The 11,990-nt window shown below is 51.2% G+C and overlaps 1 protein-coding gene across 2 annotated transcripts; it reads right to left on the bottom strand.

Annotated features, from left to right (window-relative positions):
• Window positions 1-4,107: 4,107 nt before the first annotated feature.
• On the bottom strand, window positions 4,108-10,382 carry LOC128725213 (ras-related and estrogen-regulated growth inhibitor). Of its 2 annotated transcripts, none has more exons than XM_053818938.1 (4): window positions 10,295-10,382; window positions 6,134-6,190; window positions 5,918-5,995; window positions 4,108-4,633 (listed from the first exon to the last, which is right to left on the bottom strand). In XM_053818938.1, the coding sequence occupies exons 1-4, from the start codon at window positions 10,380-10,382 to the stop codon at window positions 4,221-4,223; spliced, it is 636 nt and encodes a 211-aa protein (XP_053674913.1). In that variant the 3' UTR covers window positions 4,108-4,220. The 2 variants fall into 2 exon arrangements, with proteins under 2 accessions (XP_053674913.1, XP_053674912.1); XM_053818937.1 differs by having other exon boundaries at window positions 4,108-4,652; window positions 5,922-5,995.
• Window positions 10,383-11,990: the final 1,608 nt, after the last annotated feature.

Here is an 11,990-nt window from a genome sequence, read left to right as displayed (position 1 = left end):
GAAAGCGGGACAACACAGAAACACAGAGAGAGAGAGGCAGCAAATACAAAGAAAACGCGAATGGCGACCGGATAGGCGACGCTCTGTACCGGAAGGGCAACAACTCGATTCCCGTCCCCGGTTCCGGCGGGAACGGAACAGCTTTTTTAGCGGCTCACCCATGCGTATTTATTGGATATAATAGCACAATAGTGTGCCGCTGCTCACATGCCAGGGTCCCGGTGACGATGGCGTCGTTGGTGGCCATTGCTTCATGGCCTCCGTTCTTTTTTTTTGAATGCCATTGCACGTGCCTCCGAGGGTGAGCACATTTTTGTATGCGCATTTTTATTAAATTTCCTGCGACGAAATGAATAATATAGAAATTGGCGTTCGCAAATATTTGCCCCATCATGCAACTTGCCAATCATTTTGTTTGAATTTAGATGCCACGGGAATAAGGAAATAAGGTCATTTGCATGGTGAAGCAGGAGCAGGAAAACCTGTCGCCTGTCGGGACATATAAATTGTCGGAGCGTCATTTCGAGCGCGCAATTCAATTAAAGAATTTCCCGCGGGTTGGCATTTTTCGATAAGCCTTTGAAGTAAAAGAATATTTTGCAAGGAGTTTTTAGTTTAAAATACAATAAAGAAGCGATACTATTTATCGCTCGTAGACGTTAGTACATCGTTTCATAATGGAAAGTGTTTCGCACATAGCTCGAAAACCCGCTTCACGACACAAATGAGACCCACTTGGAAAGGGAGCGCCTGCAGTTCAGTGTACAATAATCAAGAGAAAGGCAATTATTGCTTCCACATCGCCGAAACGTTGGCTGGCGCTACCAATTTTCACGTCGCGCCGCACCCGAGAGGTCTCATGCTGAATTCATAAATAAATTCTCCACATTTCGCATGCATCTCGGCGGACGCCCGGTGCATGAAGCGTAGGCAATAACTCTTAACACTCCCTGCGAGAAGTGAGAAAGACAGAAAGAGCGAAAGAGAGAGAGAGAGAAAGGGAGATGAGAGCGTATATCAAAATGGGTTCGCCCTCGCCCGGGCGCGCTCCCGTTTTAATGCAAGTTTCATTGCACATTACCCATAAATAATTCTAATTAAATTAAACTTACGACGCATTTCGCCAACCGTAACTGCGTGCGTGTGTCTTGCACCATAAACGAGGCGTCCTTTTGACCTCCCCCCTCCTATCGTATTCCTTGCTGTTGTATTGGATACTCGAACCACGCCACCCGCTGGTGTACGTTTTGCTGCAAATAGCAGTCTAGTTGTGAGAAACTATGGCGGCAGCAACCGTTCGTTCGCTCATTCGCCCGAGCGCATTCAAATGAAAATTAGCAGCCATTTCCCGGCATCAACACCACCCAGCCATCGGGAGCCGGCGGTCAACGCGCACCCGGGAAGATGATACTTCTTCTTGCCTTCTTCTTTCGGTTCTTCCTTGTGGCATCGCTTAAACCGAAAACTCTTTACAAAACAGACCGTTAAATGTTTTGCGATGCTTCGGCATAGTTGTGCCCCTCCCGGTTATAGGCAAACTATTTTCTTACCCGTTTGTTTGGTCGCCTCGCATTGGCAGGAATGCTTTGGCTTCTGGTGTGGTGCCGATGGAGGCGCATGGTGCCCGGTGGTAGTTCTTTTCACCCGTCGATGAATCCATTTCCGTACCCTCGTCCCGTGGTCATGGAATTTTAATTAGAAAACTTTCCCAAAAACCCCTTCCTCGGGGGTTATTATTCGTAATGTGCGGGGGTGGGGGGGGAGGTGTTAGCCTTTCCATTGGTTTTCATTTTCTTTACCAGCTGACCCCACGCGTCAGGTCCTTAATGCGCTGGGAGGTTGTTAATTTTTCATTCCATCGTTCACCGCCCGAGAGCGCCTAAATGGCTGCAATACGCTTGACGAACGGTTGTGTAAAATCCGTCCGGATTTACACGGCCGTTAAATCACACGTTTCCAGACGGGCGGTGGAATTGGATGCATAAATTTACATAACCGATTACAAGGCGTTCGGGATCGGTGCCGTTGTTTATTGTCCCACGCGTGCTGATGGCGGCGGCGGCCGCGGTGGGAAAAAGCGGCATTTAAACATTTAAGCCGCACAAAACACGTACAAAAAACACATTTATGCTGCATGTGTCCTTCGCGACAGGGCGCCAAAAAACGTACCTCGATCCTCCGCTGCTTCCTTCGTTTGGCGTACTCACCCCAATTCCCTTCTCGATCACTCTCTCTCTCTCTCTCTCACTCTCTTCGTTGGTGCATCCCGTGCACCTCGCATTCTTTCCCTCTCATACTCTATTTTTGCAACTCCGTGCCCGTGCCCGTAGGGAAGGACCGCTTCAGTTTATTTTATTATTGCTGTGGTATAATTTTCACATTTCGCTATGCATAATATAACGTACGTGTACCGTTCGCCACCTTATCCACCGCATCCGGGTGCTGTCCGCATGCCGAGCCGATGGCGCTGAACGCCATCAATTCTCCCGAGCCCGGTTGCCTGAGTTCCCGGTGGCCGTATCGGTTTCGGAGCCGCAAAATCGGTGCCCTTTGCCAAAGGGCCTTCCTCCCTGTGCAATCAGGCCCGGCTGGGCGCTCGGCTTTGCGCTCTCACGCAACCTGCCAACCGAAAGCCCATTCAATCTGATACTACACGCAATTTATTTTGTTGTGAGTCGCAGTCCATAAATTATTCAATATTTTCACTCCATTAGAAGCAGAAACTTCAATCGTTGGTCCCATTTGGCTCCAAACTGTGCCGAAATTGCTTCGCTGGGGCCCCAGCCAAACTGCAAACCCCGAGTGCGGTGTGTTTATTATGATCACTTTTTTATGCCCACCCACTCACTCCACCGTCACCGCTTCAGGTTCAGCCCGACCCCGGCGCTAGACTCAGGGTCCCGCTCAATTGCAGTTTATTGTCAACCGTGGAAAGTCGGTGACGGGCACGCGAACACCACTTTAAAGCTCGTTTTGGCACCACCACCACCGCCGCAGCCACCGGGAGCCAGGTGAGCCATATTGCAATATATTTTCATGCTCATCGTGCGACGCTTTCCACTCGAGCGGCACCAAATCGTGCCCATTCGGCTGACAAATCGTGGCTTCCTTTGATTGGCCGTCGGCGGCCCGTTTTCGATCGCCCGTCGCGTACGGTCGCGCTTATCGGTCAATGGTTTTTCACCCCCCATCCACCCAGGTTTTCGCTTTCCTTGCCCCCCCCCCCTCCCCCCTGCCTGGCATCGAAATGACTTTTTCATCAGCGCGGTTCGCCAGGGTCACCAGGCGCCTCCATCGAAATCGACACCCCAACGTGACGCTACGTGATCCCGTTTCTGGCTTCGGATACGCTCCCGTAGCTTTGACAGCTTGTGTACACACACACACACTCACACATAACAACAACACGCAAACACACACACACACACACACACACAGCATCACCATGACAACAACAAAAAGTGCTGCGAGGATCGTTAAAGTGCCGATGACAAAAAAAACGCGAAAATAATAAATGTAGCCCACCATCATCCACCGAAACCGTAAACCGCGAAACCCGAAACGGATATTTTTATTATTATTATTATTGTTGGTACTGCTGCTGCTGTTGCTGTTGTTGTTCCTGCTGTAGGCGATGCTTTTGCAGCCTCTGTTGCAACCCACTTCACGGCGTTTGTTTTGTGTGGGCATATTATTTTTTGCTATTTTTGGAACGCGATTCGCGGATTTTTTCCAACAACCGAAATAATAAAAAAAAAACGATGATGCAGAAGGAAAACAAAACGCGCCATGCACCCGTTCCGGTCTGCAGCGCTAATTGTCGCCGGCGGTTTTCTCGAGGTGACGTTCCGTCAACCTTCGTCGCCCCGTGGGCTGGGGGTCGCATTTGCGGTGGGCATTTTTGTTTTTCCACATCCTTTTGCTGCGCCCATTCCTGGGCAGTTTGGGTGGGCAGTTTCGATATTTCGGAGCTCCAGCGTACACCTGCTTTAAATGTCGCTGCACCTGCATACGACCTGATTTATTTTCGTCCCTTTTTTCCCAACACCGATGGTACAACAAACGCATTGCAACGGTGAACACATTCTCTTTGTTTTTCTCCACCAAAAATTCTTTATTCTCCCACAACGGCACGAAATTTACTAAAATAAACCACCTGGAAAAATAAACCTTCAGCTAGCAAGAATGAACATAACCGTTACACCCCCTGGCCGAGTGAGTCAGTCCTTCGGCGAGATGCTATCACTTTTCCCACGGCTATACGCCCGCGAACCACTCAGCATTCGGTCGATCTTGTCGATGAAGCTCTGCTTCGATTTTCGCTTCGCCGTTAGAACCTCACGGCACAGCTCGAGGAATGCTTCCGCCACCTGGTACACGTGCTCGGCGGCCGAGATCTCGAAGAACTTGCACTCGGTGTCCTTCGCCAGGATTTCGCCCTCATCCGTGCTGACCTGCCGCAGGTGCACCATATCGACCTTGTTGCCAACGAGCGCGACCGGCGTATCACCAGCCAACTCTTCCTTCGCCTTCCGGATGTAGTTGAACGAATCACGATCGGTGATCGAGTAAACGAGCAGCAACCCATCTGCCCACTGAACCGCTTCTGAAGTGGCACTAGGCGATGAGACCGCTTCGGCGTGCTCTTCGATCTGCGGGATAGAATCGAACACACAGAAACGCACACACACACACACAGACGTGACAGCAGGGGAACAAAAAAGAAACAGAGAAGGAAGTCTCAATTTAATCGGTTTATCTTGAGTGATACAAAACGGTTAATTTAAGCGAGCAAGCGTCATAAGGAATTTCAACCATGTCGTCTTGAGGCGTTCCAGGACAGCCTAAGCTCCTTTCTTTGCCACATTCGGCTCCTCAGGTAGCTCGGTTTCCATCGGGGCGCTCGGGAGGACATTCGTGCGATTTCCCAGCACCAAAGCGGGTGTTTCCAGTAGCTGCTGCGAACAACGAGCCAACACGGACGCATCCGGCCCGGTGATCGTCTTCGTGCTTCTCTGAAAGCTTCCATCCGGCAGCGCGTAGTTGCTCGTTTCGCGGATCGCAAACTGACCCTTTAGCAGTTCCTCCATCGTGCGCTTCGACGACGCGGCCATCACGTGCGTCTGCCCGGTCGTTTTCCCACCGGCCATAGAATCACCCACCACTCGAGGGCTGCTGTGGGCTAGCGCCGCATCAAAGGTCCGAAAATTGTGCGTTTGTTCATGAGCCGATCCAGCGGTCACATCGAGCGATTCGTCACCGGCCCCACCAGCCAGATAGCTTTCGAGGTCCTTGATTTCACGCCATCCCGGTGGTGCTACAAACGAAGCAGTGCGGTTTGCTTCCGTGCCTAGTCCGGGGGTGGTTTCGTCCTTTCTCGTCGACGAACCTTTCGGTGCGAAGACGCCAACACTCTCCGCATTCGTTCGCTGGGTTCTGGGTTCGCTCGATGTCTCCCGTGGCTCGATCTGGTCCACCAACCGTACCAATCGGTCGTGCACGTGCTGGAGTGATTGCAGCAGTGCCTCGGATCCACCGTCGTCACCGGCAACGGCTTGGTAGAGCGTGCCCGAGAGCGTGATTATCGTTCCCATCAATCCCTGCACTAATTGCCCGTTCGATGGGACGCTACCAGCCGTTAACCGCTCGCTCGGTACATTCTGTGTGCTTTCGTCCATCTTCTAACGCTCGAAAGGTGCACTCAAACCAACACACACACGCACACACGCGCTTGACTCGCAGTTTGACAGCCCGTGCACGCAGGCTTCATTGGTTGCTACAATGCGCCGACGTCAGCAACCCTTCGGGCTACTTCGATCTCACGCTCCGGGTCGTCCCGAGAACGGGATGGTTTCTTACACAGCTGGGACATTGCGAGGAAGGCGCCATTACGAAATATGAGCCCACGTGTCACCACTTACCTTCGGGCAGGTATCCCAGATCTCGCACAGGACCGCCTCACCATCGACCATGATTTCATATTTGTGTCGGTTCTCTGTGCCCGCCAGGTGTGTCCGATGAACCGTGCCGTTGTTCCACCGCATTGTGCGTACGATCGAAAGGATGGGTTGATGAAGAACCGGTTTTAATGAAAATCTGCACGTTTGCACGCGGGCTTGATGAAGATAATTACCTGCCTGGTGGTCGTACTCGCCGATGTAGCGCTTCGTCAGAAAGCGCACCGTCAGGGCTGCCCGGAAAAAGAAGAACGAAAACCGGCATTATAAACGCATTAGCAAAACGTTCGATGAAGTCTCGCGGGAGGCAAAATGGCGCGCTAGTGTAGTTTGGTTCTTTTTAGGCGAACATTAGGTTTCGTGCAGCCAAGGTGCGCTTGGTGGAAATTAGATTCCACCGGAAAGAAGCTAACGTGAGCGGTGCAAAAAGCAAAGCGAATCAAAGCATGATGTTCCTCAGCTTTTCCTAATCAACTTCGAGTCGTTTTCTGCTCCTGGTGCTGCCTTTCTCAATATTAATCTTTGCCCACTCATGATGAGATGCACACAGAGCGAGCACATTCAGTCGTTCTATTCAGCGCTCCAGCTCGTCTTGTTGAACGCGATTTGACGAAACGTTCGGTAGATGAACTCCCAAAAAGCGCTACTCCCGGAATTTCCCGGCCATTTCGAACCAAACCGGTGCAGGATCTCGCATTCCGGCCACGGTTGGCATAATTCAATGAGCCAATTACCGGTAACACCGCCACCAGGCGCAATGATAACGCCAACAGTCCGGCAACCGAGGCGCACGGAAAAGCCCTCTGGCTATGGGCCATTGACGAGCGACGGTTAAGATGCGCCGGGAAGCCAATCGGTTTGATTTGTTTACCCCCGCGGATGCTGGTGGGCAAATAAATCGGAACCGAGGATGCCGGGCTCCGAACCGGAGAGGATGAGGAAGGATAAAGAAGGGAAAAAACCAGAGCGCCATCTTCCTCAAGAGGCCAGCCAGCGGGGATTATGCTTTTGCGAAATCTTGCCACTCGATATTTGCAGTGCTCAATTGTTCAATTAGCGATCGGAAAAGAGTTGCGTCCGTTCGAGCGTCGCTATTCAAATACGCGTTCTGATCGTCCCGCGAAGTGGTCGTTGAACGTTTATTTTTTATTCAGGTTTTTTTCTGACCAAATGCCTCTCGTTCTAGGTTTCATTTTTTGGCATATTCCACCGCTTGAATCATCAATGTCCTGATTTCCCCGTAATAAGAACCTAGCGGAAATGTGAGCTGCTGCGTTCACTAGAATTATCTATCAGCAAGGTCAATATGTGCAATAATTTATCGGTTTCAATCCTTCCCAAACCCTCTCGAGTTGAACAAATCACTGTTTACGCATCATTTTGTCGCACCGTTACGAGTGCATAATTAGTAAAGGGTGATTTCCTATTTTTTTACAAGCCAATAAATGTTCCCCGTGCGATACATTCATTACGGTTCTCCACCCGGTCAGTCTCGACAATCAATTAAAACACGCATGATCTCCGCCCGGAAGGATGTTTTCTATCGTTTTTTTTTGTGGTTGTTGCTGTTGTTTCCAAGCCGCCCATTTCGCCTGACTCACGCCTGATTATGTTTCGCTCTTTATGACCTCCGCGAAATGCGCGAGTTTTCCGATGATGAACACGGCTCATTTGGCTCAGGTCGAGTGGCAGCGCTAGAAGGTTGGATAGATGAAAAAAGGAAAACCCATAACATTCTGCCTCCTCCTAAAAAATGACACACACACACACTCACGCCATTCGTGGTCCATTGCTGGCGAGTCATCCCGCGGCAGGTGTACCGCTTCGGAAGCGGTTAAATTAATAAACGAACCGCGTTTTGCAGCTGTCGATCCCATTCGTCACACGAAGTGGATGGGTTTAGAGGCGAGGTTAGACCGGCGTGTTTAGACCCGCAAAGTGTGGGGGTGGGGATGAGCCACACCCCCCATATCACACCCCGTCCAGTTCGAAAACCAGCTCGACCTCTGTCCCAGCGCCAGCGACTCGGATCCGATCGGAGGGTTAATGGGCGTTTTATAGTGTGGAAACATTTCCATTTCTCTTTCCCATCGTCGGGGTTGGGTGGTTGTTTTTTTTTCTCGCTCGCTTGTGGTCGTCCACCTCTTGCGGAAGAATAAATTTACGACTGCCGTGCGGGTGAGGCGAGAAATTAGAAGCATCCTTTGCCGGGTGCCGGATCCCTTTTTTGATGCTGGAGATCAGTGAGCGTGAAAAAAGGGCCCCATCGAATCCTGTGATGGCGTGCGAGGCCCAGGGAAACCCCGTGTGAGCTTTCGTTTTTCGGGAGTGAAATGACCATAAAATTATCTACCCCACAAGGCGTGTGTGTGTGTGTTTGCACTGCTGGTGCTTTTCCATTCCGACAGCAATTGTTCGGGCCATCAACACGCGGGAAAATGAAGCGCCATCATCTTAGCCTCATCAACACTTCACCGCTCGGGTGTCAATAAACAGATAATTTACCATTGGCGCATCGTAAACGTGTCACTCGCTCCTTCCCGTGCTCGATTCCAGTGCTTTTTTTTCCCACCATTTCCTTGCCCATGCCTTCGCTCGATCAAATAAAACGCCACCCCACATTTATGAGTGATTTTACAGGCGTTCTTGTTTCCGTGTGTTTTTTTTTGTTTGCTTACTCTTCTCCTTCAAACGCAAAACTAACACCCGGGTAGGTAGTAATTTATGGCAAATGCTCTCAAGCAGATATTATTTACGACACCGAGTCGAACCGGTCGGAATCCTCGGTGTCGGTTTTATGAACCGAATGAACGCCCGTTTCTCCATGAACCGCGGTGGGTTTTTGTCGACAAATGGCATCCAATCAGCCGTGGTGGAGCTAAAATTAGTTTCTAAGTGATCGGCCCTCCCAGGTCACCTCTGCCAAGGTCCTCTCGGTGGGTGTTGCGAGTGTGTGCGTTTCCACCCACCTCCTGCTTAATCTCATCTCCCCGACCAGCTGCTTGTTCCGTGGCCGCTCGGGGGTTGTGTTTTTCTTTTTGCGTTGCTCGCTTTCTCTTTCTTCCCATCGATTCCGCTGTTTGCCGGGTATTTTTGGACAACAAAACGCACCCGCCGGGACGAGAACGTCCCGCTCGCGAGGCGGTGATTGAAAACCTAGGTCAGGCCAGATTATTGGCATTGTCCGTTCCGTTGGCCGGGGGCTTCTTGGCGTTCTTGCGATTTTCTCGTCGTTTTTGGCGCAACAAAACGCTTAACAGGAGATTATTCCACACGGATGTCGCTTGCGAAGGCTAAACGCCCCACCCCGGTGGTGGGTGGAGAAAGTCACCGAGAAAACCCGGGACAGACGAAGTGTCGGAAAACTCCGTAACCGGGGTTTTCTTTTCGGTAGACTCGCGCGCGCGCGCAACTGACAGGCGTGAATTCGCACACCGCTCCCGAGGATCATCGTTACCGTTGCGACGTCCTTTGCGACACCTGGAAACAAAGGGAGAGTGGACAGAGGCTTACCCACGCGGACAGTAATTGACGGGATTCGTGAGCTCGATGACAGCTGAACGATAGACTAATTTCGCGAACAACGTCGCCTTTCGGTTGCTGACGTCCTTTAGCTGGTGCGTTGCTTACGTACGCGAATCCGCGTGAAATCGCACCGGTTGGGATTATTAGTAAGTAAAATATCTCTTTTCCAAGCCCGGCTGGTGAGTTGGTGCTAAATGGTTTCGTCCTCTCTCCAGGAGGATCGGTCTCGTTGTTGGTGAATTCCTTTCGAGCGATTATTCGCACGCCATGGTGCGCTTGATTATTTAATCTCCGCTGTACGTGGGAGTATTTGGTATTTTGTTAATGCAAAAATGTTGCCGTCCAAGATAGCTTCGTTTAAATTCATTCGCCAAGCTTCAGAAACCATGGAAAGTTGTGAAATTGAAAGGCTTTAAAACAGCAAAACGTGAATACACGTGAATTGACGCACACGAAGGATACTCCAGCCAGGATAAATGCGATCATTTCAAAAGGTTTTAATTTGGACCTCCACTCGTAACACTAAAACACGATGTTCAATTACTAAATGACGCTAATCCATCATCCCTATTCCCCGTTTAATATCGACACCGTTCTCGACAGGATCAAACGCTTGATTGTTTTTCCACGTTTTCCTCACCGGTAATTACAGCCACCGGCATGGGTCGCGCCCGTGAACGCAATGTGGTTTGGTAGCGGGGAGCAAGTAAAGCCCTCCGACCACCAGTTCCGACCAAAACCCGCGCTAAAGCTAGTTTTCCCACAGCAGCAGCAGCAGGGAGCAAAAAATAACACCTAACCTCACAACTTACCGCTCTTGCCAACGCACGGTGCCCCGATCACGGCCACCTTGATCTCCGCTAGGTATGATTTTTTCCTTCGAATGCCTCGCGTCGTCATGGTGATAGCTTATGTGGAGCGCGGGAAAATGGAGCCTGATGCGACGGCAAATCGTCCGAGTGAGTGTGTGTGTGTGTGTGAGAGAGAGAGAGAAAACACCAGCCCGGAACTGAGGGTTTCCGCACACCGCCCTCCCCAAAACCGGGTCCGATAAACAGGTTTGTGGCTTCGCAACCAGCAGCAATCACAGTTGTTTAATGAAGCATTAAATGTATTAACCTCGCCATGTAAACACAGGCCGCCGCCTGTTCGCTTGTGCCGGGTGCAGGGAATCCTTCCGGGATACCTGTCAGGGCTTTTTGTAGGGAAAAAGGGCACACAAACACACGCACACACACACACACACACAAACGCCGGTGGAAGCGCAGAAATGCCCCTCGGCACGGCTACTCCTGGCAGTAGGCGTGGGCGAATCGTTTTCCCGTGGGCGAATTTATTCGCTCCACTTTTCCACCCCAAAATTCGTGTCTGACTTTGTTTCACGGGCACGAGAGAACGAACGTGGGGACGTGTGTGCGTGCTTATTTCCCTACACTCACCACCCCTCACACGCTCGGCAGCTTTCTTTTATTCGTTTGCTGAAATTATTCCACCAGAGAGTGTGCGACCGTTTTCACGCTTTTATTTTCACTTCACCAAACCGCCAGCTCGGGTTGAAGCCGATTTCCACATCACAGCACATCACGTGGAAGGGAAAGGGGGGGGGGGGTGGGAAGAGGGTGATCGGGGTGGGGTGCATGAAAATTTAATTGTTTTACACTCATCCCGTGTTTTTCCTCACCCTCGGTGGCGCTCGCCTCCACATTCACGTTTGTTCCACACGCAAGCAAACTGACCGGAAAATGCCCATTGTGGCCCCGGACTGCCGAACCGTCCTGTCACCGGATGTGTACCTTAATTTCAATGCACGGGGTACGGCAAATGTCATCAACCGTGCTTTCGAGCAAAATAAAAAAAGCCCACCCGGAAATGGGGAGGGGGCGAAGTTTCAGCGAATTTTGCGCGGTGTCCTGCTTTCCAATTACGCGGCACGCGGTTCACTGTGCGGCTTTGCGCGTGGAAAACTGCAGGCGCTTAACACTATGTTGCTGTTGATTTTTGCCATTTCCGGTTGCTGTTTTTTTTTTGTCTCTTTTCCCGTGCGTGCCTCCGTTTCCCTCACGATCACACACGAGCTCGAGTGCACGATCGCACACGCGAATACTAGCGCACACCGGACCGCGGACAACGCGCGTCCTGCTTCGGTGCGGGAAAACTCACTACTACGGCGTTCAGCGCGATCGCGCAAGGGCGCTCACGCAGCTCACGCGAGTAGACGCAGCTCGGCCGCGGGCGGCCTGCGCGATCGCGTGACGCGTGGTGCATGGTTTTACTGCCACTTAATTGTTTGATCCGCGGCAATCTAGCGCAGTTTCGTTCGGAAAATGCCACGCCGTACAGGCTAATGTTTTTTTTTTCTCACCCTCCAACAAGGAAAAGCAGAAAGACCGAAGCCTCCTGTCAGACCCCCAAGGGGGGGAGGGAAATGCGATTTTGGGTGATGATTTATCTGCCGTCAAATAAACGTCGCCACCGGTGAACCGTACGGGACCGGGAAATGTGCTCACC

This window comes from Anopheles nili, chromosome 3, assembly GCF_943737925.1.
Source record: "Anopheles nili chromosome 3, idAnoNiliSN_F5_01, whole genome shotgun sequence".
NCBI lineage: Eukaryota > Metazoa > Arthropoda > Insecta > Diptera > Culicidae > Anopheles > Anopheles nili.
The sequence above is the reverse complement of the archived record's forward strand: the minus strand, read 5'-3'. Positions and strand labels throughout refer to the sequence as shown.